Source organism: Staurois parvus, unplaced genomic scaffold (assembly GCF_062004578.1).
Source record: "Staurois parvus isolate SC_StPar_1 unplaced genomic scaffold, SC_StPar_1.0 ptg000025l, whole genome shotgun sequence".
NCBI classification, from domain to species: Eukaryota; Metazoa; Chordata; class Amphibia; order Anura; family Ranidae; genus Staurois; species Staurois parvus.
The window spans coordinates 7,962,430-7,990,206 of NW_028317821.1; the positions used below are offsets into that span (position 1 = coordinate 7,962,430).

The 27,777-nt window shown below is 43.6% G+C and overlaps 1 protein-coding gene across 3 annotated transcripts in view; it reads right to left on the reverse strand.

Annotated features, from left to right (window-relative positions):
* Window positions 1–1,300: 1,300 nt before the first annotated feature.
* NUP37 (nucleoporin 37) overlaps window positions 1,301–27,777 on the reverse strand; it is a 68,914-nt gene continuing 42,437 nt past the window's right edge. For all 3 annotated transcript variants that reach the window (XM_089651811.1, XM_089651812.1, XM_089651813.1), the window contains 7 exons: window positions 27,280–27,352; window positions 25,402–25,496; window positions 18,348–18,438; window positions 14,288–14,469; window positions 11,589–11,639; window positions 1,554–1,647; window positions 1,301–1,469 (listed from right to left, as the gene is read on the reverse strand). In XM_089651811.1, coding sequence (XP_089507937.1) covers window positions 1,356–1,469; window positions 1,554–1,647; window positions 11,589–11,639; window positions 14,288–14,469; window positions 18,348–18,438; window positions 25,402–25,496; window positions 27,280–27,352 — 700 coding nt within the window. In that variant the 3' untranslated portion in view covers window positions 1,301–1,355. The remainder of the gene's footprint in view (window positions 1,470–1,553; window positions 1,648–11,588; window positions 11,640–14,287; window positions 14,470–18,347; window positions 18,439–25,401; window positions 25,497–27,279; window positions 27,353–27,777) is intronic.

Consider the following 27,777-nt stretch of genomic DNA (forward strand, 5'->3'; position numbering starts at 1 on the left):
GATTGAATAGTATTTTCAACATTGTGTGTATTCTTACACCTAATGGCAGAGTGGTACCGCTATGGTTTTTTGCTATTGTGCGTATTTGGTATATTCCCCCCACCCCAAATGTTATGCTAGTTAGTACAATCTTTGGATAGACCCATCCTGCCTTTCTCCTGTTCTTTTAGTTTCAGTTTTGTAGCAGACACAAAGTTTATAAAGTCCTTGTTTTTTTAGTCTTGTGACGTGTATAAAGACATCCTCTGCAATGTAATTTGTAAAGTAAAAAACTGTGCTAGGTACATCTTCTGTGTCTTATTGGAGAGTTTAGCGGTCTGTGGATGCTGCTGAATTAGCAATTATCCATATTGCTTGGACAGATTGAGATCTATGGTGGTATATCAGTGCATAAAATTGCAGCAGAGATGGAACAAAATCCCTTCACCTGAGGTTTCTAAATTTTGTTAGATTGAAGTTTGCTGCTGGATGAAATGTGTGTAATAGCCAATTTGCAGTTTGGAGCACATTGTCTGCAAAATATTTATTTCTTGCTACTTAGCAAAAAGTTGTGTAACTTTTTGCAAATAGTGACATTTCATCAGTCTGCTGCAGGCAATCATATTATCAGTCTACTCTAACCCAGTCATCAGACTGTAACATTGTAATTTTGTAACAAGTCACAAGGTGAGAGGTTGTGTCACACATTCGTGAACATGGCTGCATATGAAGCAGAATTTACAGGGCTACTTCATCTCTGAACCAGCATATCTTAGCAGCAGATGCTGACTCTGGATGATGGCTGCACAAAGATGGCACTGTCTTTCAGGAGAGAAAAGCGGATAAAAAGATTGTCTTTTTTTTTTGCACATAAACATGACAGATTGTTTACTACTGCCTGTCCATTGAGTTAACATGGTTCCTTGAGGAAAAACTGAACAGCTACAGATGTCACATACAGTGGATATAAAACGTCTACACACCCCTGTTAAAAAGTCAGGTTTCTGTAATGTAAAAAAATGAGACAAAGATAGATCATTTTAGAACTTTTTCCACCTTTAAATGTGACCTATAAACTACAACTCAATTGAACAACAAAGTAAGTAAAAATAAAAAAACTAAAATACATCACAGGAACCTGACATTTTAACAGGGGTGTGTAGACTTTTTATATCCACTGTAAGTGACATCTCCTCCACTGCTATGGATCTGTTCACAGGTCCCCGCTGATCAAAAAGGATGTCGCCGATGTGAAAAGGTCCTTAGACTTATTCCTTACTTAGTACGCATGCACTTGGCACAAAAACAAATATCTGTCCAGTTTATTTACAAATGTTTAATACAAAAGTTATAACTATGTAATATATTTTGAACATTTACATTTCAGTGAGCCAAAAGAACAGCTTGCGGTAACCACCAACTACACAGAGTGGCAGAGTCCTATGCCAGCTGAGTCCAGATCCTACAGATGCAGATCCAACGAGGATGGGCTACAGAAGAAATTGCACTTTGTTAATGTTCAATATTTAAAAAGCCACCATTACTACCATTTAATAGCAAAATAAATATCTTACATGAGGGTGACCTAAATGATGAATAAGAAGTTGGCTGTTCATCTTTCCTGGACATCCCGTGGTTGCAAACAAGTTCTCATTACATTTAGACCACCTACAATAGAAACATGTTAACAACAAAATTAGCAGTTTTACTTTATTAAGGTGCATTTACTCTACTGTGTTACAGCAATTTAAAATAACATCTTAACATATCTCCATAGCACACCTGTGGAAAAAAAAAAACATAAGTAATTTTTCCTAAAATGGGGCCCCTTTTGAAGCAAATGAGCAGTGGTCGCACAGTGTGCTGCAAGTAGAAAGTATGGAAAAAAAAAAAAAAAAAATGTGCATTTTCGATTTCACATTCTAATAACCCTTGCTACACCTCATTATCCCTAATCAAAGAATATCTGAACACAAATGCTCTGTATTGCAGCTTTCTAGTTCTTAGATGTGGTAACAGCATTAGCATTTTATTTTTTTAAGCTTTTTGTCCCTTTACTTTTGTAAAGGGACAGTCTGTATTGACGTGAAAAAAGTGGACATATGCTTGACCACGTTGTCGCTTTACAAATTTGTTCCAGGGTGGCACCGGACTTCTCTGCCCATGTAGATGCCAGAGCTCTCGAGGAATGAGCGTGAATACCCAATGGTGGATTGAGGTCTGAATGTGAATAAGCTAACTCAATTGCCAATCTTAGCCATCTGGCTATGGATCCTTTGGGGGCTTTTTTGTCCCAACATACAAAACAAAAAAAAAAAAAAAAAAAAAAAAGGATTCAGTACTCTTGAAATTCTTTGTCAACTCTAAATAAAGTAAACAATTCTTACATCCAGGGAATGAAAATCTCTTTTTTCCCCCTGATGGGTTAGAACAAAATGTTGGCAAAAAAAATATATTGTGAACGATGTTATACCGAAGCTACCTTAGAAAGAAAGGCTGAATCAGTCTTTAGAACAATCCTAACAGGATAAATCATAAAAAAAGGATTTCTGATTGATAATGCATGTAGGTCACTAATGTTGCATGCCGAAGTCACAGCTATAAGTAGCAGTGTCTTCAACGTGAACTTCGAAAACGCAGAACTTGGAGGCTCAAAATTAAACTTGGTTAGGGCTTGCAGAACCACTGAGATCCCATTTTGGAAATACCTTAACTGGTCTGGAGCGGGATAGCACCTCGAAAAGTCTAAAGATTAAGGGTTCTGAAGAAATAGGGTGCTTCAGAAAGACACCTAATGCTGCGACCTAGACTTTTAAAGTTTTGATCGTTAATTTCTTGTCTGCCCCTTGTTGAAGAAATTCCAGGACAGAGGTAAGGTCTTCCAGGGGCCTTACATCGGAGGAGCACCAGGAATTGTACACCTTCCAAACTTTCCCGTAAATTGCTCTCATGACACTTTTGCGGCTTGCCAGAAGAGTGGCCACTAGGCGTTGTGAGAGACCCCTCCTCTATCAGATACTTTGCAGAAACCACGCTGTGAGGCGCAAGCTTTCTATTTTAGGATGACACACAAGTCCCTGTTGTAGCAGGTCCTTTCTGAGTGGAAGTGGCCAGTACGGTTTGACTGCTAGCCAGAGGAGAATGGAAAACCATGGCCTTTTAGGGCAGAAGGGAGCTACGAAAATGACTGCCACTTTTTCTGTTTAAGTTTTCTTCAGGACCTGCGGAATTATTTGGAAGGGAAAAGTGTAACTCAGCTGGAAGCACCACCTTTGGCCGAGAGAATCTGTTCCCACATATCCGTCTTCTCTGTTCAAGGAGAAAAACTGACAGGTTTTGGCATTCTCATGGTTCGTAAACAGATCTATCAGTGGCTATCCCCATTCTCTAAGCTGAGAAAGACCTCCTAATTTAGACAGCATGCTCCTTCCCTCACTTGGTGCCTGCTTAAGAAGTTGGCTACCACATTTAGCGAGTCTTTAAGATGTATTCCTGACAAGGATGCCAGAATGACTTCTGCCCAAGGCAGAATTTCCTCTGCAAGTCTCTGAAGTCTCCTGCTCTCCGTGCCCCCTTGCCTATGGCATTGTCTGTGCAGACCTGCACATGGTGGCCCTGGAGCATCTGGAAGAAAGCTAATAACACTAGAGCAATAGCTTTCAGCTCCCTCCAGTTTGAGGAATTTGTTGCTTGTTGTTTTCACCACTGCCCCCATATCAGATAACTTTCCAAGTGTGCTCCCTAGCCCCAGGAGCTGGCATCCGTGGTGAGAATCTTTCCTACCTGAAAAGACCAGACCTCTTGAAAGAAATTCCTGTTTCTTCCACCACCAGAGGGATCTTTTTACCCTGGTTGGAACCTTCACCTTGGTGTCCAGTGAGGACAAATCCCCATCCCAAACTCTCAGAATAAACTGTTGTAGAGGGGGTCTGAAGTGTATCCTTGTCCACTGGACTGCTGGAATGGAAGCTGTCAATAGGTTGAAAGGCTGACATCAGGAATCTGATTGACACCTGATTGCACAGAAGCCTGAGTCATTGCAGTCTTGAGTTTTTTGCGATTTATCTTTTAGCAAAAAAAAAAAAAAAAATTCTGTCAAACAGATCGAAAACCTCAGAAACAGAACTTTCTTGGACAGGGTCAGATTGGACTTCTGCACATTTACTGTCCAACCTAAGCTCTCCACATGATTGTGGGCCACTTGTAAGTCCTCCTTTAACTGGTCTTCTGAGTTTGCTAGAAACAGAAGGTTGTACAGATACAGAATTACCATAATGCCTCTGAGCCTTAGAAAAGCCAAGGCCTCCACCATCACTTTCATGGAAATGCAGGGTGACAATGACAGGCCAACTTCAGGTCACTGGAAGCTAACTCTTCCTTTACTAGCACTGAGATACACTCTTTCCATAGTGGTTTTCTCCAAGAATCCGACAATTTATTTTTGCATGAAGGACACCTCCTCTTGCTACTGGATTCCCTTTTCACTGCTCTTAGCCTAGCAAAAAGACAGCACAGAAAAGCCACTTCAGAACTGACCTAACAGTCTAACAAAACACCACACACCAACACCTGTGAACCACCTCCCGGGTATAAATGCCACACCACTTGTGTACTGACCCTTGCCTAAAATCCTACCTGTCTTATTAAGAATGGAGCTGGGAAGATAGAGGTTTAATATAATTAATCCTAAAAAAGGGTTAAAATCTTGCAAGCATAGCTTCTATATTGTGTGTTAATGAGGGGAGACACACTATGTGTCTCTGAGTCTGCCATGAATCCATTACATAAAACTTCTAAGGCTTTGTTCACACAGGCATACTACAGCATATGTCCATGTAAGGGCCTTATTTACCAGCACAGAGATGTACAGGTGTCCTGTGCGGCCCCCTGCAGGCAGTCCCATTCAGTTAATTGGCATCAGTGGTTGCAGAGATATAGAATTGGGAGGATCGGCTGTGTTCGTGCAGCCTTTGAATCCCAGTTGATATGAATGGGACTGCCTGCATAGGGATGCACAGAACACCTATGCATCTGTTAGGAATGGACTGGCCAGCAATGGTGGGACTCACCTGCCTTTTGATCTGCAGTACCAGGGCTGGCCAGCGGGTGCTCCCAGCAATCAGAGACTCAACCTTTCAGCCAGCTAACACCTGGAACTGATGATGCTGGGGTATTTAAGGGATGGCCAGACCCACAGACTCTGCCTTGGTGTTGTGTTTGTCCTGGGCCCTGTATCTGTCCTGCATCCTGTTTCTGTCCCTCTGCCTGACCCTCTGTACTACGCTGCTTGTTACCTGGTTTGATCTCTGGCTTGTGACCCTGACCATCCCTCTGCCTGACCCTCTGTACTACGCTGCTTGCTACCTGCTGAACCTGGCCTGTGACCCCGACCATTCTCTGCTTGCTCCCCCTGTACCTAAATGCCCAATTGATATTGACCCGGCCTGCCTGACGACGCTTGCTTGTATGTACTGTTATCTGTGGGTGGTTTGGTTTGGTTTGTTTGCACTGTATTATGTTTAGTATTGCACTGCGTTTATGTTTGTATGGTTAGTGTTAATAAATTGTATTGTTTATCACATATCTGAAGTCTGCGTTTCCCTGCATCAGTCACACACCTCTGGTCATACCTGGGAGCCCTGACATTACACCAAGGCCAATCCTGACCAGAAGTGGCTGCACAGGGAAGCCATCTTGGCTTGTTGATGGGAAGGATGGATCTTGATGAGGTTGAATATTTATATCTGCTAGTGTTTGATGACAGGGAGTATGCTTATCAAACTCTGAAGGAGTATACCCGGGATGAACTGCTAGAATGTATACGGCTCGCTCATGTTCTAGTAGATCAGGGCACAGAGTTCTCTGAGGTGCAGCCTTTGATTGAGGTTTGTGCTGAGTTGGTTTCATCTGGTTCCCCCGAATGCAGGGATGAATTTTTGCCACCATTTAGTGCAGACCAGGTAGAGTCCCTGGTGTGGTTATTAGAGGATGATGTGGGTTACTTTCTGGAGCGTTATTCCACATGTTCACCACAGACACTAAGAGATTGTATAAACGCAGTGCAGTCATTGACCAGACAGGCTTTGTGTAAGCTCAGCTTTGTTCAACCCATACTGCAGACATGGACAGATTTGTTGCACCCAGCCTCAGTCAGCTTACAAAGACCCAGTCCTGCTTCTAATCTATTTCCTCAAAACTCTATTCCTGCATTCCCAACAGCTCCTCCTGCCCTGCTATCTACCGCATGTCAGTACCCTGTTCCCACTCGCTGCACCTATCCTGCCTTTAACCCTGTAAAAGAGCCCTCTGTAGCAACCGCTCCCTCTCCTGTTCCATCCTCCAGTTCTTCTCTGTCTCCAGCTGCTCCATTCGTTTGCAGACCTGCGTTTACTTGCAGTGCTCCAGTAGTTAAAACCAGAAAAAAGCGAAAATTCTTTCCAACCAATACCATCCTGCCAGTATCCAAACCGGTGAGCCTGCCTTCCGTGGTTCAGCCTGAAGCCTCTACTCAGCCTGAAGCCTCTACTCAGCCTGATGCCTCTACTCAGCCTGATGCCTCTACTCAGCCTGATGCCTCTACTCAGCCTGATGCCTCTACTCAGCCTGAAGCCTCTACTCAGCCTGAAGCCTCTACTCAGCCTGAAGCCTCTACTCAGCCTGATGCCTCTACTCAGCCTGATGCCTCTACTCAGCCTGAAGCCTCTACTCAGCCTGAAGCCTCTACTCAGCCTGAAGCCTCTACTCAGCCTGATGCCTCTACTCAGCCTGATGCCTCTACTCAGCCTGAAGCCTCTACTCAGCCTGAAGCCTCTCTTCAGCCTGATGCCTGTATGCAGCCTGATGCCTCTCTTCAGCCTGATGCCTCTACTCGGCCTGAAGCCTCTACTCGGCCTGATGCCTCTACTCGGCCTGAAGCCTCTACTCGGCCTGATGCCTCTACTCGGCCTGATGCCTCTACTCGGCCTGAAGCCTCTACTCGGCCTGAAGCCTCTACTCGGCCTGAAGCCTCTACTCGGCCTGAAGCCTCTACTCGGCCTGAAGCCTCTACTCGGCCTGAAGCCTCTACTCGGCCGGACGCCGGCATTCAGCCTGATGCCTCTACCCAGCATGATGAACTGATCCAGCCAGACGATCCTATTAGGCCAGTTGACTCGATGCCCGCTGTTGATCCAGATGATCCGGTACCTGATCCGGTGCCCGCTGTCGAGCCAAATGACCTGATGCCTGGTGACCCAGTGCCCGCTGTCATACCTGGTGACCCGATGCCCGCTGTCGAGCCAGACAATCCGGTACCTGATGACCCGGTGCTCACTGTCGTGCCTGTTGACTCGGAGCCCACTGCCTTGCCAGATGACGCGGTGCCCGCTGTCGAGCCAAATGACCTGATGCCTGGTGACCCAGTGCCCGCTGTCCAGCCAGACGATCCAATGTCTGACCCAGTGCCAGCGGTCATCCCAGTTGACTCGGAGCCCACGGTTGTGCCTGGTGACTCGGTGCCCGCCGCCCCGCCTGGGGGCCTGAGACCTGTCGTTCCGCCTGGGGGTCCGGCGCCCGCCACTCCGCTTGAGGGCCCGAGACCTGTCGCTCCTCCTGGGGGTCCGGCGCCCGCCGCTCCGCCTGAGGGCCCGAGACCTGTCGCTCCTCCTGGGGGTCCGGCGCCCGCCGCTCCGCCTGGGGGTCCGGCGCCCGCCGCTCCGCCTGAGGGCCCGAGACCTGTCGCTCCATCTGGGGGTCCGGCGCCCGCCGCTCCGCCTGAGGGCCCGAGACCTGTCGCCCCGCCTGGGGGCACGATGCCTGTCGCCCCGCCCGGGGGCACGATGCCTGTCGCCCCGCCCGGGGGCCCGGTGCCTGTCGCCCCGCCCGGGGGCCCGGTGCCTGTCGCCCCGCCCGGGGGCCCGGTGCCTGTCGCCCCGCCCGGGGGCCCGGTGCCTGTCGCCCCGCCCGGGGGCCCGGTGCCTGCCGCTCCACCCGGGGGCCCGGTGCCTGCCGCCCCGCCCGGGGGCCCGGTCGCCCCGCCCGGGGGCCCGGTGCCTGCTGCTCCACCCGGGGGCCCGATGCATGTCGCCCCGCCCGGGGGCCCGGTGCCTGCTGCTCCGCCCGGGGGCCCGGTGCCTGCTGCTCCGCCCGGGGGCCCGGTGCCTGCTGCTCCGCCCGGGGGCCCGGTGCCTGCTGCTCCGCCCGGGGGCCCGGTGCCTGCTGCTCCGCCTGGTGGCCCGCTGCCTGCTGCTTCGCCTGGTAATCCGATGTGCCTCTGCCCGGAGTCCTGCCCGATGTGCCTCTGCCCGATGTGCCTCTGCCCGGAGTCCTGCCCGGTGTGCCTCTGCCCGGTGTGCCTCTGCCCGGTGTGCCTCTGCCCGGAGTCCAGCCCGGTCTGCCTCTGCCCGGAGTCCAGCCCGGTGTGCCGCTGCCCGGAGTCCTGCCCGGTGTGCCAGTCTTTGATATCCCGCCAGTTACCAGACCCGGGCGGTGGAACATTTTGCCCAGCTAGGACTGTTTGGAGCGTCCTGAGGCCGCTCCTTGGGGGGGGGGGGGGGGTACTGTTAGGAATGGACTGGCCAGCAATGGTGGGACTCACCTGCCTTTTGATCTGCAGTACCAGGGCTGGCCAGCGGGTGCTCCCAGCAATCAGAGACTCAACCTTTCAGCCAGCTAACACCTGGAACTGATGATGCTGGGGTATTTAAGGGATGGCCAGACCCACAGACTCTGCCTTGGTGTTGTGTTTGTCCTGGGCCCTGTATCTGTCCTGCATCCTGTTTCTGTCCCTCTGCCTGACCCTCTGTACTACGCTGCTTGTTACCTGTTTTGATCTCTGGCTTGTGACCCTGACCATCCCTCTGCCTGACCCTCTGTACTACGCTGCTTGCTACCTGCTGAACCTGGCCTGTGACCCCGACCATTCTCTGCTTGCTCCCCCTGTACCTACCTGCCCAATTGATATTGACCCGGCCTGCCTGACGACGCTTGCTTGTATGTACTGTTATCTGTGGGTGGTTTGGTTTGGTTTGTTTGCACTGTATTATGTTTAGTATTGCACTGCGTTTATGTTTGTATGGTTAGTGTTAATAAATTGTATTGTTTATCACATATCTGAAGTCTGCGTTTCCCTGCATCAGTCACACACCTCTGGTCATACCTGGGAGCCCTGACAGCATCCCTGTAGTGGATAAACACAGCCCATCCAGGGTGTATGCTGTCGTTCACCCATGTTAATGAGGCAAAAATGTTTAGAATATATTTTTAAAAGTTGCTAGGTGTGCTGTGGGAATATACATACACAGAGATGGAGTCGGCACAATATGGTGGTTCCTACTGTATGGCAAGCGTTCTGATAAAGAGAGGAAGCGATCTCTAGGAAGCATGTAAAGAGGAGCCACTAAGTGTAGACTGTGAGACGATTTATTATAAAAGCAGGATAACATGCACTCACATATTTCAGAATAAAATCAGGCACATCTATAGTCAGTGTCCGGCGTTTTATCGTCAGCTGCCTTTGCTGGATGTGGAGCCGTTTCTCTCCGGGGTCTGTGGCAGGCTGGATGGTGAAGAGGGACCAGAATGAGGGCTGGAGCACAGGTGGAATGCAGTACTGGGAGTTTTGACGTCACCAGATGTGATGCAACACATTTTGGAACATGCATGCAACAAGATATGTCAGGCGTGCTCATTTGTCAGAGCTTGACGAGCTTGACAAAGAAGCACACCCGACATATTATCAGACAGTCTACACTCAGTGGCGCCTTTTTTCCCTCTCTCTTTACATGCTGTGGGAATAGAAACACATAACATAGTAGGGTTTTCTCAAATTTGATTGTAAAAGTCGAAGTACACTTTATAGGTACCCTGACACCAACTTAAAAATTTACAAAATTTTAATATTTTAAATGTTGGGTATAGAGATGCAGCAATACATCAGCCACCGAAAATTATTGGGTGAAAATAGGGTTATCGGCATTTTGACGATAGAAAAAAAATTCAATGCAGAATTGCAACCCATGGACTTCAAAGCAAAATCGTGACCCATTGACTTCAAAGCAAAATCGTGACCTATTGAATTCAAAGCAAAATCGTGACCCACTGACTTTAAAGCAAACACGCCTCTATTTAAGATTTTAATTTTTATATATATTTCATTTTTTGTCTAATGTTTGTGTTACTTTCATTAAAAGTTATTTTACGTTACTGGAGTGCATATTTTGAATTCATATTCATTTAAATTCATGATAATTAAAAAGTCGAATATAATAATTATATATAATAAATATATTTTTTTAAGAAAGTTTCCATTGCAGTTTCGGTTTTCAGCCAAATGCATCCTGAATTTTCGGTTTCAGTCAAGAATTTCCATTTTGGTGCACCACTAGTTGAATGACAGCTCAGTCTTCTGGGGCAGTTAACTGATCCAAGATAGCTGCACCCAGCAGCAGTCTTTAGGCCTTTGGCTGTCTACACAGGAGGCTTTTAAAAGGTAAATAATGTTCATAACATGCAATAAATGTACATATAATTTTATGAGGAGCTTTTTGTTGAAGTGAATGATCTTCTGACAGGTTGTATTTATTTTTATTTGAAAATTACTATATTTTGATGTCAAAATAAATGAAAAGAATTGCAGAAAAAAAAACAAAAAACAAAAAAAAACAGCCTTTATATCTACAGCAACACTTGTTTTAAAATTATCACTAATCAAACTGGAAAAATGTAAGTTGTTTTTATTTTTACTTATTTTTGCTTTTAAAATATAAAGTAAACAACATAAATCTTTGCAGAAGATATCACTAATAGAAAACAGTCTTATAAAAAAAAACCTCACACACACAATATACAGTACGTACATGATTTATTGTTTATTGCTAGATAAATTGGACTGTAGCTGAAATGTGAAAATGGCTCTGGAGCTTAATAGGTCAAAATACTGCAAGATTCTGCCTGTAGTATACATTTCCATGAGGTGTCTATTAATGGGAGCAGAGGTAAAATGATTCATAGAATAAATTATTGATTTTTAGTAAATAAAGAGCCTTCAGTGGTCACAAAACCAATTTTGAAGAAATTATGATAGCTTAACTATAGTTATATGTATGTGTGTTTTATGAAAAAAATAAATAAATAAAAAGATTCAACTGTGCACCCCCATGTGACATCACTGAGTCTCTGAGCTTCCAAGAGAAGATACTCTATGTGTGCCGCACAAAGTGAAAAGCTTATTGGATAGCAGTAGGTGGTTGCCAAAAGCGCTATTTCAGTGTGAAACATGTAAGAGGTGAGCCCTGCCGCTATCCAGTGAATAAGAAAACTTTCTGCAGCCCGGAGTGCTGCAGTTCACTTTTTTTTTTCTGTATGAGCTGGCAATTGCCATGCACCAGTACAGTCATACTTCCCTCTACAGAGAAGTATTGGGTATTTATTTTTGCTCCTAACAGCTGGGGAGCAAAGGGAAGGCAAGTATGGGTTGCTGAAGGGGCGGTCACTAACAAACAAATTGCTTTGCCTGGCATGGGCAAAGCACAGGTCCACTTTAGTGCTTAATCTGGAAGCCTAAATTAAGTCAGACAGAAAATGTAAACTTTTAGGTAACTAAGGAAAAAAAAAAAAAGTCATATACATACCTGAAAGATCTTGCTCTGTCAGCATGTGCTGGCTTATTATCCTGAGGATAGCTAAAAAACAGAAAATTAAAATGTTGTGTCTCAGTAAGTCAAATGGAAAGGTAACATGGCAAATAACAAGACTTGGGTATGTGATATGAGTAAGATTCTATTATCCAGAATGAATCTTTTGATCAAAATAGCATGATGAACTGAAGGTAAGATTTTAACCGCCTCCCGCCCGCCATATAAGGAAATGACGGACGCAAGGTGGTTCTCTAGTTCTGGGAGGAACCCACTCTAACCGCGCGTGTGCGGCTCCGGGGGCGCGCAGCATAGCGATCGGTGGTGCGCTGTGTCCCTCGGATACAGTGGATCACCGATCAACGGAAAGAGCCAAAGATGTCGGCTCGGTTATGTGATCAGCTGTGTCCAATCACAGCTGATCACATGTAAATAAGGAAATGCCGGTTATCGGCAATTTTCTCCTCACGAGCTGTCACTCTGACAGCTCGTGAGGAGAGGAGTCGGTAATCGGCATTCCTCAGAGGTGGCATGTACACTGATCATCAGGGCACTGATGATCAGTGTGCCCTGATGATCAGTGTAGCCCCAGCAGTGCCACCTGTCAGTGCCCATCAATGCCAGCTGTCAGTGCTCATCAATGCCACCTGCAAGTGCCCATTAGTGCCACATCAATGCCACATATCAGTGCCTACCAGTGCACATGAATGCCACATATCAGTGCCCATCTGAGCTGCCACTTATCAGTGCCATCTATCAATGCCAGTCACTGCCACCTATCAGTGCTGCCAATCAGTGCCGCCTATCAGTGCCAGTCAGTGCCACAAATCAGTGTCTGTCAGTGCCGCCAATCTGTGCCATATATGAATGCTGCCTTTCAGTGCCCATCAGTAATGCCTGTCAATGCCCATCAGTGCCACCTACCATCACTTATATACAAAATTGTATAACAAAAACTGAGAGAAAAACTTTTTTTTCCCCAAAATTTTCAGTTGTTTTTGGTTTGTTTAGCAAAAAATAAATAACCCAGAGGTGATTAAATACCACCAAAAGAAAGCTCTGTCTAAAAAAAAATGATAAAAATTTTCATATGGGTACAGTGTTGCATGACCGCGTAATTGTCATTCAAAGTGTGACAGCACTGAAAGCTGAAAATTGGGCTGGGCAGGAAGGGGGTATAAGTGCCCCGTAGGCAAGTGGTTAATTGCCAACTGCTATTTCAGAGTTTTTTGCAATAATTTAATCCACCCTAAACGTGGTCTGGAGGAGCCTATAAACAGATCTTTCCTCAGAGTGGGTTTTTCTGTACTGCTTTTTAACTTTTTTTTTTAAATCTCTATATAACCTGTTTTACCCTTCACCTCAACATTGAATGCTTTAAAGTTGAACCTTTAACTAGAGATAATTGTAGAAGCAAAATAACACAAAAAACAAAAACAAAAAACAACACATCAAACCCCTTCCCCTCCCTTTTTTTTTCCTTTTCCCTTCCCTCTCTTTCCTCTTGTTGACCACCTAGCAGTGTCATCTTTCTCATCCTACAATTATTGAAAAAATGCCAGCTGGAGTGAACTGACCCCAGGAAGTGACTGCAAGAAGGCCCTGGGACAAGGTCCCCTGCTAGGTAAAACAACTGATTGCCCCCTCTCTCCTGTAGTCATGTGCTTGCAGGCTAATTAACCTTACTAGTGTGTACATGATCCCTATGGTCTCCTCCATGTCATCAATCATATGACAGATTGTGCCAACATCAGTATTTAACCTCATGGCTTAATTTGTGTTTTATTGATGCTGTGCAATATTGCACATTATCTTGATCTTTTTCTACAGTCAATTTTTGTATATCCATTTGACGACACATTGCTGGACTTGACGTGGTGCCCGCAGCTGCATGCATCATCCAGGTATCGGTTTTTAGAGCCAATGGTCAATCCTAGTGGCGAGTTACCTGCTGAATTGCTTTTATAAGCAGCGGGAGGGGACATTTCCCCTTTCCACGGTTCTCTTGTCCCACCAGGAGATCCTAGCAACCAGTCAATGCTTCTACCAGATGACCATACAGGCAATCAGAGCGCGGAACGGCTCTGACTGCTTCCATGGTATAGGAAACCAGAAGCGATAAGCATTCATCACTTCTGATTTCCCCGAATATAAACAGCACCATTTTTAAATGGGGAAAGTATCTGATTACACCAATCTTGGTGTGATCAAATGCTTTTAAGGGCAGAGGAAAGTCTGGGGTCTGATAGACCAAAAATCTCTCCATAAAGAGTACCTGTCACTGCCTATTGCTATCACAAGGGATATTTATATAACAAAAGTGGTAAAAAGAAAAAAAAATTTAAAGCGACAGTGTAAGAAAAAAAAAACAGCATTTTTTAAATCTGTCCCACTGCCCTAAGGCGAATGCATGTGTCCATCCCACACGCATGCAAACAGAGATCGTCCCACACGTGAGGTATAACTGCGAACGTCATATTGCGAACGTCATATTGTAAATAAAAAGTGTGAGAAAAGGCTAGGTCTTAAAGTGGGTATCTAATGCAAATTGACATTGATGTAATTGACCATGAAGGAGATGTCATGTTATGCTATTGTTTCTTGTTGCATACCAATAAATAAGGAATTAAAAAACCAAAAAAACAAAAAAAAAAAAAACACACATCAAACAAATCAGTAATAAAATAAGCATCAACCTTGAACGTGGCATCTCCCAAATGAACCAGTCGTTTCCAGCAACAGCTCCAACTCTGAATGTGTTCTTCAAGCACCAGTCTGCAGACATCAAAGGCACTTGCATAGACTCAAGGGACAGAATGGCCTGATGTGTAGTCAAATCATAGAAACGTATGGTGCCAGTCTTCTCTGCTATCATTAGCTGAAAAAAAAATAAGTTATAGTTATTTATACACTATAAAAGCATTTAAAAAATTAAAATGCCAAACTGCCAAAAATGCAGTTGAAATACACGTGAGCTAAACGTTTTAGATTTCAAAAGATTTCTAATTCTGTTCTTGCACTTTTGTATATAATAGACCTCTGCCTCTTTCCTGGGACACCTTCCTGCTTATTAAAAGTAGAATCCAAAGCATAGCACCAAGGAATTGCTGAGGCAGAGAGATAAGTCAATACAAAAAACTCTTCATGATCATTCTTGGCATTACCAGTTAAGCTTACACAGTGCAGCCCTCTTCACATTGGCCAATCTATCTAGCAATTGGTAAAATAAAAGCAGAAGGGTGCAGAAGCCTAGTGCATAACCTGATGACAAGTTTATTATACAGTTGCAAGAAAAAGTATATGAACCCCTTGGGATTACGTGGAGTTTTGCAAGAAATGGGTATAAAATGTGCTCTGAACATCATCTAAGTCACAACAATAGAAGAACACAGTCTGCTGAACATAATACTACACAAACATTAGATGTTGCCATGGTTTAATTGCACATAACATGTAAACATTCACAGTGCAGGGAGGAAAAAGTATGTGAAGCCCTAGCTTAATGACTTCTCCCAGAGCTAATTGGAGCCAGGAGTGAGCCAACCTTGACTCCAATCAGTGTGATGATATTGGATGTGTGCTGACAGCTGTCCTGCCCTTAAAAAATACACACCTGTTTTGGGTTTACTGGTTTCAAGAAGCACTGTCTGATGTGAACCATGCCTCGCAGAAAAGAGCTCTTCAGAAGACCTACGATCAAGAATTGTTGACTTGCATGAAGCTGGAAAGGGTTACAAAAGTATCTCCAAAAGCCTTGATGTTCATGTGTCCACGGTAAGACTGTCTACAAATGGAGAAAGTTTAGCACTGTTGCTACTCACCCTAGGTGTGGTTGTCCTGTAAAAATGACTGCAAGAGCACAGCGCAGAATGCTGCATGAGGTAAAGAAGAATCCCAGAGTGTCAGCTAAAGACCTACAGAAATCTCTGGCACATGCTAACATTTTTGTTGACACATCTACAATAAGGAAAACATTAAACAAGAATGGAGTACATGGGAGGACACCACGGAGGAAGCCATTGCTGTCCAAAAAGAATATTGCAGCACGTTTGAAGTTTGAAAAAGAGCACCTGGATGTTCCACAGCACTACTGGCAAAATATACTGTGGACAGATGAAACCAAGATTGAGTTGTTTGGGAAGAACACACAACACTATGTGTGGAGAAAAAAAGGCACAGCACACCAACATCAAAACCTCATCCCCACTGTAAAACATGGCGGAGGGAGCATCATGGTTTGAGGCTGCTTTGCTGCCTCAGGGCCTGGACGGATTGTTGTCATTGATGGGAAAATGAATTCCAGAGTTTATCAAGATATTTTGCAGGAAAACGTACGACCATCTGTCCGCCAACTGAAGCTCCGCAGAGGATGGGTGATGCAACAGGACAATGACCCAAAGCATACAAGTAATTCAAGAAAATAATGGCTGCAACAGCACAGAATACGCCTTCTGGAGTGGCCCAGTCAGAGTCCTGACCTCAACCCGATTGAAATGCTGTGGCATGACCTTAAGAGAGCGATTCACACCAGACATCCCAAGAATATTGCTACACTGAAACAGTTTTGTGAAGAGGAGTGGTCCAAAATTACTCCAGATCGTTGTGCAGGTCTGATCTGCAACTACAGGAAACGTTTGGTTGAGGTTATTGCTGTCAAAAGGAGGGTCAACCAGTTATTAAGTCCAAAGGTTCACATACTTTTTCCTCCCTGCACTGTGAATGTTTACATATTATGTGCAATTAAACCATGGCAACATCTAATATTTGTGTAGTAATATGTTCAGCAGACTGTGTTCTTCTATTGTTGTGACTTAGATGACGTTCAGAGCACATTTTATGCCCAATTCATGCAAAACTCCACGTAATCCCAAGGGGTTCACATACTTTTTCTTGCAACTGTAGGTCTAGAAATGCCAAAATCATACTCAAGAAAAAATGTCCAAGGCAAAAAAGCATTGATTGAACAACACCCAGGTGACAGGAAGGTCAGGGTGTAGATGTGTATCACCAAGACCAAGACATCACCCAGGCGTACATGCTAACGTATTTCGAGAGATGAGCACTGTTCCTCAGAGCATAGTTCTGTATATCAGCTCACTTTTAAATTTACTAGGATCTGAACCACATGACTAGTACCACACAGATCCTCCCCTTACGGGGAAGGGCTATTGCATAAGCAGTGATTGTCCTGCAGAGTAATGAACAAGAATGAAATACAAAAATGAAAGTCAAATGCTCAATAATCTAGATCCAGTCATTGCTGGTATCAATAATGTTATCGATAGCAGTTGCCTTTTCCACAGGCCCATAGATTGTTACTGGTATTCAGACAGTGTAGTTTGACATACTTAAGGTAATTATTTTTGTGACTATTAGTCTTTTACCAAGCTCTTATCAACTGTGTTCTAGTGACTATTCTCTGATCTTACCCTGTGCTTCCAATAATTCCTCCTGAGACCGCCCCCCGCCAATCAAAAACACAGCATTCAGTGCTCTGAAACATACATGTGACCTTCACCAGCAGATGGGGGGCAGCCTGGGTGTAACTAGAAATGCCGGTCTGAGAAAACAGATATGACACCAGCACTGATGCTGCAGCCAAGCACATACAGGAAATGTGTGCTTGGATTTCTTTGCCAATTAATAATGGGTTCAATGTCCCACCGGAAGGCATGTTAGAAAAGTGATGCTTGTAATAATGACTTTATAAGAGCCCAAAAACAAGGGAGAAAAAGTATGGTGTAACCTCTACTACATACATAGCTCAAGGACTACAACTCGCTGTTCTACAAAGAAAAAGGGCCAAGGAGTAAACCTTACAGATTATTAAAGAGGTACCATACATTTCTTATTATACCTTACAGTCCACCAATACATAAAAGAAATGATTTTGATGCTAATAATAAAATAAAAAACACACACACACACTTAACTGGGGGTATTCATACCCTTTGGGTAAGTAAAGGGACTAAATGATGGGTGTAAGACTCAATGATTACAAAAATTAAACATTATTCTCTGCATTATTAAACCTGAAATCAAAGTGAAAAAAACTGACTTGATTCGTCTGATGACATGAAAATATAACATAATCCATAAGGATAGCTAGGCGCAGAACACTTGAAGATCATAAATAAACTAAAATCAAGCTATTGACATCTTTTAAATTCTTACTGATGCCTCATAGGATTGGAGACAATGATTTTTTTATTAGGACCACCTGGTAAGGGAATACTTCGGGCAATCTATTGGGAGATCTGTAAATAGTTCTGAACCCCTGCCCACAGGAATATATAACAAGCAAGCAGTAAAAAAGTAAAATGGGGAAGAAAAAAAGGAAAAGCAGACGTGAACAACCCCCTCCTGAAAACTGGCTGCACATGAGATAGCACAAGCAGTAATGCATTTACTGTATACCTGCAGCCATAAGCACACAACTACCTGACATCATACACTTACACAGCTGTAAAATCCACACAACTGTCTTTGTTACTGGAAAATTGGCAACACAGATACTTCCACTTCTGCAGATGTGAAAAAAATGTATTCTTGATATAACTCTCCAGGCTATGCCAATAGCCAAAACCAGTGTCACAGCAAGTGAAACAAAAATTACAATACAGTGACCCTTTGTGCACAGAATATAACTGGTAATAAATGACGTTAGCAGAATATGGCGGATTTAATCAGAGCTTATATTTAAAATGAACACTATTTGTATTTACTCGATTCCATTAAAAAGTGGCACATTCAAACCTTAAATGCTTCTTCTGGATGCCAAGCTACACTCATCCCAGGAGATCGTAGCATAAACATTGCAATCTGATTTCCTCCTAAATCCCAAATTCTAAAATAAACAGAAAAAAAAATGCAAAATATTAAAGTGGAACTATGAATTCCCATTTAAGACTCCCCTCCCCCCAACATTTGTACTTAAATGCACACATTATGGGTGCCTACATATGAAAACATCAAATACACTACAAGGTACATATTGTCATGCATGCCTGCCGGAGTGAAAACAAGAATTCTAGGCCCACTATTCATGGTTAACTTTAAAAGATAAGTTCACCTTTTGCACAAAAATAAGAAATGCACATTTTTTTTGCAGGTAAAAAAATGTGCATTTATTATTTTTGTCTGCAGGAGCCTGTAAAGCATTGCATCAGCGATCAGCAGATTGCTGGTGCCTTGCAGGTCTGCTGCAAACTTGTCAGTATATCAGCTTGCCCGTACGGGTGCATTGGGAATATGTTCCATCCTAAAAATAGATTAAACATGTTCCCAAAGGTGAACTTGTCCTTTAAAACGGATGACCTATAAGAGCCCTTAATGTATCACTTATGGAAAATTTTGGGTACCAGTTTTAAAAGGTTAACATGTTGTGCATCTATTTACTCAGCACAACCTCATCTTTTAGAATTTACCAAAAGATTGGGTAATATATTGTGTTTCTGTGCACCAAAATTAACTTTAGTATAATTTTTTGCTGAAAATTTGGACTTGATAAAACGTTCTACTAATATTATGTAACAAAAGAATTGGAACTACTAACATTTTATACTTCAGGGTCTCTGCTTTCAGAGAGTATATACTGTTTGGGGGTTTTAATGTAATCTTTAGGCCTAACGTGTATTTTAACAAGCGCAAAATTGCAAAAACAACTCAGGCAGCAAAAGGGTAAAACTAAACTTTGGCCAGCCAAAATACTGGAAGTGTGTGCCCCCCTCTTTCCTACCTTTTTGCAAGCAATGTGGGTAAGAACTTCACATCCTCAGGTACAATGCAAGGCCACTGGTGATGTTGGCAGAAGGGGTGGCTTGACCATAGACCACATCTGTATCCACAAGCCAAACTGGGGGGTCCTCCTGCTCACCTGCTACTGTAGCTGTATCCCTATCTCACACCAGCCTTTATGGAAGTGATGAGCTGGGAGGGTTTCTGGCATTCAGGTCAGATCACATGCAACAATAACTCCAAACCCTTCACTGGTGTCAGGGACAGCAATAATACCCCCCCCCCCCCATTTTCAATGGTTTCATTGACAGGAACAACAACAATGTTAAAGACAGGTTCCCGTGCGCTTTTCTCCCTCCCAGCTGGGCTGGAACTACACTATTCCTGTTGGCAGAGAAATCTCCCTGTCCTGATGGATAAGCAGTAAATCACTCTGTCCGACAGGCAGTGTCGAGTGCTGAAATGGAAAGAGCATGCACTGTAGGCTGCAAAAGAGGGCTCCCACAGGCCGCCAGTTGTACTAAAGTTATGAAGGCTGTCACTGCTGAGCTTTCTGAGAATGCTATTTGCCTGGCTGTCATGCTGTTCTAGCCGCATTATTAATTCTGAAGCATGGACCTTAAACAGGTATGTAGATCAGGAGTCCTGATTTTACACTGAGTATTGAAGCCAGAGACAGCAATGGCAGAGGGAGTGTATTTCTCTCAGTATACCTTCACTCTCATTGCTACTAACTGCAGCAGAACTGTAACACATGACATTTTAATGCATGGGTATCTAGACACATTTAAAAACTTGCCCTGAGCTCTAGGTATTTGTTAACAAAAAAAAAAAAAAAAAAGAAAAAAGAAAAAAATAGGAACAATCCCGGCTACTACTTGCCACACAACCAACCTGTATTTTTTTTTTTTTTGACCAGATTACAGTATGTGATGGCAAAACATCACCTCGTATGTGAAGGAACCAAAGTATAAGTTTTGATATAATAAACTGTTTAAACATGACTTGATGGAAATCATTTAAAAATGAAATTACTTTTAGGATATGAAAGTAACAGCTACTATAAGGTGAAATTAAAATATCAGCAAAACATCAGTTATGACAAGCTAAGATGTAACCAATTAATCTAAGACAGTAACCCCCAATTTATAAAGGGACCATTTATAGATAAAAGACATGTATATTTTTCCCAAATGAATGGATGAAAGTCTCGGCTGTAAAAACTACCCTTTACAAGAGCATTATGTATTTGGAGCTGTGCAGAATGAGAACAAGTTGACCTTTTGAAAACGCTCTTGGTGTTCTTTTAGAGAGTACTTAGTTTTTAATATAGTTGGCAATGCTTTCTGGTTTCTCTCCAATGTCATAATGCTTTCCCAAGATTTAAGCCATCACTGCACAGAAACATTTTAGAAGCAAATGCTGACAATGTGCTGATTTGAATTGGAGGAAAATGTAACTAAAATTCATGTGTAGGTTTTAGTTCTTGATTATATACACAACAAAAATTATTTTAAATGTTAAAGTCTTAAAAAGGAATTGATCAACTTCTCAATGTTTTCTTTTAGATTTACATGTAAAAGATATTTTCCATAAATCTTATGTATGTTTAGGCAATCATGTTTATTTATATAGCTTGTATATAGGTCAGCCATATTTGTTCACTAAAAACCCCTTTCTTCTTCACTACATAATGGCTGTACTTGACTGCTCCTTTGCACAATCCAAGTCTATTAACCTGCTAGCTGATTAAAAAAAGAATTTGGATTCCAGTTTGATCATATTTTATTTACCCCTGGTCAAAAACAATGCAAATACCATGGCTGGCTTCTCATTTTAAAAATGCTAGCTGCCTGGCTGTCATGCTGAACCTCTTGTTTTGAAGTTCTCAGTGCCCAACATAGAACAAGTATGCCAAAACTTCTAACTTTACCCCCAAACTTCCTAATCTGCATACTGTTTTTAACCCCTTCCTATCTGCCCTGGCGTCCCCTTTAAAAGTTCTCAACACCTAGGGGGCGGGAAGGATCAGTGACCATGTGACCACTGTGATTAGCGGTCACGGGGGGTCACATGATCAAAAGCCATTTTCAGCAGCTCAGTCTTTGTGCTGGGAGCGAGCAGGGAGCGGAGGCTCTCTCAGCATATAAACATTTCCCACTCAGTGACGCAAATGTGCGGCCATGTGGGGGTTAAAGCCCAACTTCTTGCTGGAGCACATATAAGATACGGGGTGTAAAAGGGTTAAGCTGGCTATGCACCTGCCGAAAACTGGCTGGTTCAGCAAGAGCCAGTCAACTTCAGTGTGCACAGCTGGCTGTCCATCAGAATTTGGTCTAACAACTGGATTTTGTCGAAGGGCCACACTGGAAAACAAGCATCTGATCGGTGTATTCTTGCATGGGGGATCACTGCACCAGTATCGCTTGTGTTAGTACATCTATGGGTTTTTTTTTGTTCAACCCCCTGGGTTTAATGGAAAAATGCTTGCAGTGTGTACAGGGTTTAAATCATTGGGCCGATTTACTAAATTTGAACAGGCTGTTCACATTGCACAGTGTATATTAGTAAAGAAGAATCTGTTTTCACTTTGAATACCCAATCAGGTGCAAGGAAAATGAAACATAATTAAAATGTTAAACCAAAAACAACCTTCAGCCAAATCGTTAAGCTCAGTGAACATTCACTTTTCTCTCTTTGCTCAGGGAACAGTCCTTTTTTCCTTATAAAATCAACCCTATTGACCCAGAGGATGTTGAAAGCAGATGATCTGTAAAATGGCCAGAAAACTAGCATTTTCAAAACCATGCAAACACATATTTTCCATATTTCTGTTATGTTTAAAGTTGTAGTACACTCCCTTTCTTGTTTTGTACCTATAGGTAAGCCTATAATAATGCTTACTTGTAGGTACAGTAAACATCTCCTAAAAATGCAAAGTTTAGGACAGGGGTAGGCAACCTTTGAGAGGTGGAGATCTACCTTGACAACATGGAGGAGATCAAAGATCACCGGGGTGCAGCACCCTGATTTTTTGAAGTGATTAATTAGCAAGCCCCCAGTAAAAAGTAAATACGGCATGAAGAAAACTTAGAACAATCCAATAAAACTAATGTCACTGTAAAAACATAAAATTATCCTACCCAAAAATTTATCTTCAATGAGAAACTCAGCATTCACTGTCATTCACAATTTTTTTCCATGTCTGGAGAGTAATTGGTTACCCCTACAAGGCTGATGCCAGAGTCCATCATGAAAGCAGAAGCTCTGATTTTTGGCCAGTATAACTAGTATGCAGGGCAGTGTCTAGTGGTCAGTAGTATGTAGGGCAGTGTACAGAGGTCAGTGGTATGCAGGACAGTGTACAGAGGTCAGTAGTAGGTAGAGCAGTGTACAGAGGTCATCAGTAGGTAGGGCAGTGTACAGAGGTCATCAGTAGGTAGGGCAGTGTACAGGGGTCATCAGTAGGTAGGGCAGTGTACAGGGGTCAGTAGGATGTGGGCCAATGTAAAGAGGTCAATAGTATGTAGGGAAGTGTGCAGGGGTTAGAATTAGGCAGGGCACTGTACAGAGGTCATTAGAGAGTGTACAGGGGTCAGTAGGGTGTACGAGAATGTACAGAGGTCAGTAGTATGTAAAGCAGTGTGCAGAAGCCAGTAGGATGTAGAGTAGTGTCAAGGGATTAGCAGTAGGCAGGGCACTGTACAGAGGTCAGTGCGATGCACGGCAGTGTGCAGAGGTCAGTGCGATGCACGGCAGTGTGCAGAGGTCAGTGCGATGCACGGCAGTGTGCAGAGGTCAGTGCGATGCACGGCAGTGTGCAGAGGTCAGTGCGATGCACGGCAGTCTGCAGAGGTCAGTGCGATGCACGGCAGTCTGCAGAGGTCAGTGCGATGCACGGCAGTCTGCAGAGGTCAGTGCGATGCACGGCAGTGTGCAGAGGTCAGTGCGATGCACGGCAGTGTGCAGAGGTCAGTGCGATGCACGGCAGTGTGCAGAGGTCAGTGCGATGCACGGCAGTGTGCAGAGGTCAGTGCGATGCACGGCAGTCTGCAGAGGTCAGTGCGATGCACGGCAGTGTGCAGAGGTCAGTGCGATGCACGGCAGTGTGCAGAGGTCACTAGGACGTACGATAGTGTGCAGAGGTCACTAGGATGTAGGACAGTGTGCAGAGGTCAGTAGGATGAAGAGATGTATACAGAGGTCAGCAGTATGAAGAGCAGTGTATATGGATTAACAAGGCAGATGACAGGGGTAACAGGGCAGAGGACAGGGATCAGGAGGACACAGTAATAGGGGGTCAGGAGAGCATGGTGCAGGGGGGGTCAGGATGGCACAGTACTTGGGGGGGGGGGGTCAGGAGGGTATGGTATTGGGGGGTTCAAGAGGGAATAGTACTGTGGGGTCAGGAGGGCATGGTATTGGGGGTTCAGAAGAGTATGGTATTGGAGGTCAGAAGGGAATAGTACTATGTGGTCAGGATGGTACAGAAGTTGTTACCAGATGCAGAGAGTGCAGGGAAGCTATTGTGTCCCATCTGCATGTTCTAGCACTGATCCCCGTCAGCCCTCCATGCTCGTCCATCCCACAAGCGCCTTAGATGGATTGGAGAGGAGGTGGGACAGTGGGGATGAGCTCACTATAAGTGGGACTCAGGAAAAGAGCTCGAGGTTGTTCGTACAAGAGCCCAAACCCGCCAGAGCTATTCCAAAGGCTTTCCCCGCCTTGCAACCACAGGTACCAAGCTGTCTCTGTAGACTAGGATTGGCTGAGCAGAGGCCTACGCTGCTCTTTAGAAAGCACTGCATCAGCAAGTCAGGGACGTGTTCATGAGCTGTCACCTGACAGCAATAGACAAGTAGCTTGCGATCGACTGGTTGCCGACATGTGTAGCAGCTGGAGACGTCAACTGCACATGCACACTGTGTTTTTGTGGCATGCTGTCCATTGAGAGAGTTGTACCATGTCATTGTGACTTGTCCATTCAAATAGCCGGAGCCTGTGAACCTGGAAGGAAGACCGGGTGAAGATGGATTCTCTGTCAGAGATAACAGCATGCCGCTGGAGGGATCCATTTCTTGGACAAGTTTGTCATAATGTGCTAGTATGCGGTGCATACTAGCACATGCTGACATGAGCCTGCTGGGGAACCATTATTTTTTTTAAACACAGTTTACTACTGCTTTATTTAGAGTATGTGCAGGCATTGCAGTTTTTTTTTCCCACTGACATCAACAGGCTTGTAAACTCCATCCAGTTAGGTTTCTGGGAGCAGAAACTACCTCAATTTTTATTGAGGTAGACATACCCCTAGAACTACATCTGCCAAAAGACCTTTTTCCTATACACAGTGCATGGAAAAGCTCTCTGGATTTAAGGAAGCAGCAATGTTTTGCTGATAAAGAACTTATTGTCTGCATAAGCAGTGGGGCAGAGACGGGAGGGGATATGTGCAGTTCAATAGTTGAGCAGGCAAAGCTGACAACACTGTAGCAAAGGCAGGGTTGTCAGCCCAAACAGGAAGTTAAATGCACACTGGATTTCTGACGGATGAATAGGTATTTTTATGCACTTCTCTCTCCCCACCTCCCCCAGTCTAGCAGTACTAGTGTCAATCTTAAAGGATGCAGGGACATCTGAAGAGAATTACATGGTTTAAAACTGGCCATAGACTATAACACTTTTTAATTCAGCTTGCAGGCTGAATCACAATGACCTGCCTCAAAATGACAGCTCCCTGGCTGACTGATATTTGTAGTAAAAATATTTGCTCCATGATGTCACCTAGGATTCCCAGAATGGTTTGTTTACAAAACCAGCTGGACGGGAATCTGTCATTTTGTGACAGTAATGCTTTTTTTTTATAGGGTTAGCTTGTTACGGTTTTGTAACTCCATAGTAGCTCATCCCTAGTATTGAGCAACTATATGGGGGGGGGGGAAATTACAATACGTCAGAGGTATTCGAAAAGAAAGGGGTATGTAAAAAAAATTATTCTGCTTTTGTTTCCAGGAATCTGTTTTGGAGTTCCAAAGCCCCATTAAACACAACATTTTGGACTCAAATGTCTTACCTGCATGTGTGGTCATCACTGACACTTGCAATATCATTTCCTTCACAAGAACAGAAAACTACATCATTGATGTAGCTGGAGTGACCATCTATGAGCTTTGAAATAAAAAAATGTATGTAAAAAGGATGAATATTTTATAAAAAATTGTATGTAAATGAACAAATCATGTGGCTGCTGGAATTGTGTTTTATACACTAGGCGGCTCATTCATTAGCAAGAAAGCACAATGCAAAGTGCCGATATCTACAGTAACCTGTCACACATTTTTTTAAAAAGCATATACACTTCATTATATATAATAAAATATAGGACACCAGATATGTTTACAAACATGAGTCATGCAACTTTTACCCAGGATTTACATAGTTTTGCAACCGCATCCACTTTGAGAAAAAACAAGTGTGAATCTTGGTTGAAAATCATGTTAATCTTGTGTAAAAACTTTTATAAATAGACCATCATGTGTTCTTAAACACAGTGCAGTCGGATGTTTTTGCTAGATTACATGGCTCAACAATAAAAATATGCAGTTAATAGTTGTTTTCAACAGTATTTTATAATGATTTTAAATATAACAGGTGTGATTGTATAGCAGTTCTGACATAAACAACATATGCTCAAATTTGCTAAATTGTATTGAAAAATAAGGATAAACTCAGAATGAACAGGTTTAACTGCTTCTACACAACCCCATAGCAGAAATACTGCTACAGGGTGGCACGGGGGCGCAAAATCACACACACACACACACACACATATATATATATATATATATATATATACACACACATATATATACATACACACATGTGATTTTGCAGTTCCGGGTAGGGGGCCGCCATTCGCAGCCTCAGCTGTCAAATTACCGGGTCCCAGCCAGTGATTCCCCGCCGACACCCGGCGATCACCGAGTATCACCGATGGGGGAGAGACCTGCATATGAACAACACAGATTTCTCCCATCAGCTCCTGCGCACTGCTTTGTTTGGCTCTGCATAGCAGAGCCATACAAGCAGTGTGCTTACAGTGTAAAGCACACACACAGCAACCCTTTGATCGCCCCATATGTTAACCCGTTCCTGCCCAGTGCCTTTTGTACAGTGCCAGTGTTTTTTATTAGCACTGATCACTGTATTGGTGTCACTGGGGATGTCAGTGACACCAAGTCAGTTCCCCCCCGGTGTCAGAATGCCCACCGCAATCCCGCTATAAGGCGCTGATTGCTGCCATTACTAGTAAAAAAAAAAGTTCAAGTATATATACTGCCATTTGTAAATGCTATAAATTTCACGTAAACCAATTAATTTACTTGTATTGGGACTTTTTTTTTTTTTAAGAAAACACATGTAGCAGAATACATTTTGGCAGAAATTTATGACGAAATTTGATTTTTACTATATTATACTGGACATGTTTAATAGCAAAAAAGTAAAAAATATAGTTTTTTTTCCCCAAAATTGGTCGGTCGTTTTTTGTTTATAGTGCAAAAAAAAGAAAGCAAAAAAAAAAGCAGAGGCGATCAAATACCACCAAAAGAAAGCTCTATTTGTGGGAAAAAAGGACATAAATTTCATTGGGTGCAGTATTGTATAACCGCGCAACTGTCAGTTAAAGTAACGCAGCGCTGTATCGCAGAAAATGGCCTGGTCAGGAAGGGGGGTACATCCTCTGGAGGGCAAGTGGTTAATGTAATATAGGATTTGCCATTTTTCTGACCCACTTGGTGGCCAATATACATCATATAAAGCTCAGCAACTCCTAAAAGGGAGGCATCCACTATTGCTTGACATGCCTACTGTATTACACACTTGGGGTTTTAAAGAGACACAAGTTTTAATGACAAAAGCAGCTGTCTGGACACTACAGTGTGAGCCTTACCTGGCACTTATTCTGTTCATGAAAGTCAGACGTGAATACTCTTAAGGTTTTATCTCCAGCAGCTGTGCAAAATCTGGTTTGAAAAGAAACACATTTAGTACATTTTATTGTAGGCTTCATTTTGTGCTGAAAGCTATGACTGAAAAAGACTCAAGGTTGTTAAAGTGTAGTGTTTTGCAGTCCACCACAAATCAAGTGTTTATAAACCCTTACATATACCCAGTAAAGTGACTGTCCTCAGGTGATACACAGAGATGAAACAAATCATCCTACATAAGTTGTACCTGTTTATCCTAAGCCGTCTCTTCTCTACAGCCGTTCAAAGTGCTGAATCTCCTCTGAGAGTTCAGAAAAAAGGAGGCAGAGAGCTGAAATTGCACACTGCAAAACTCTATGAGAAATGCTCTGAAAGCTAATTGGAGGGAAGAGACACCCCCTCCATACAGCTCATATGAACAGATTGGAGGTTGTTAATCTGCTGGAGGTCCCTACCGTGTC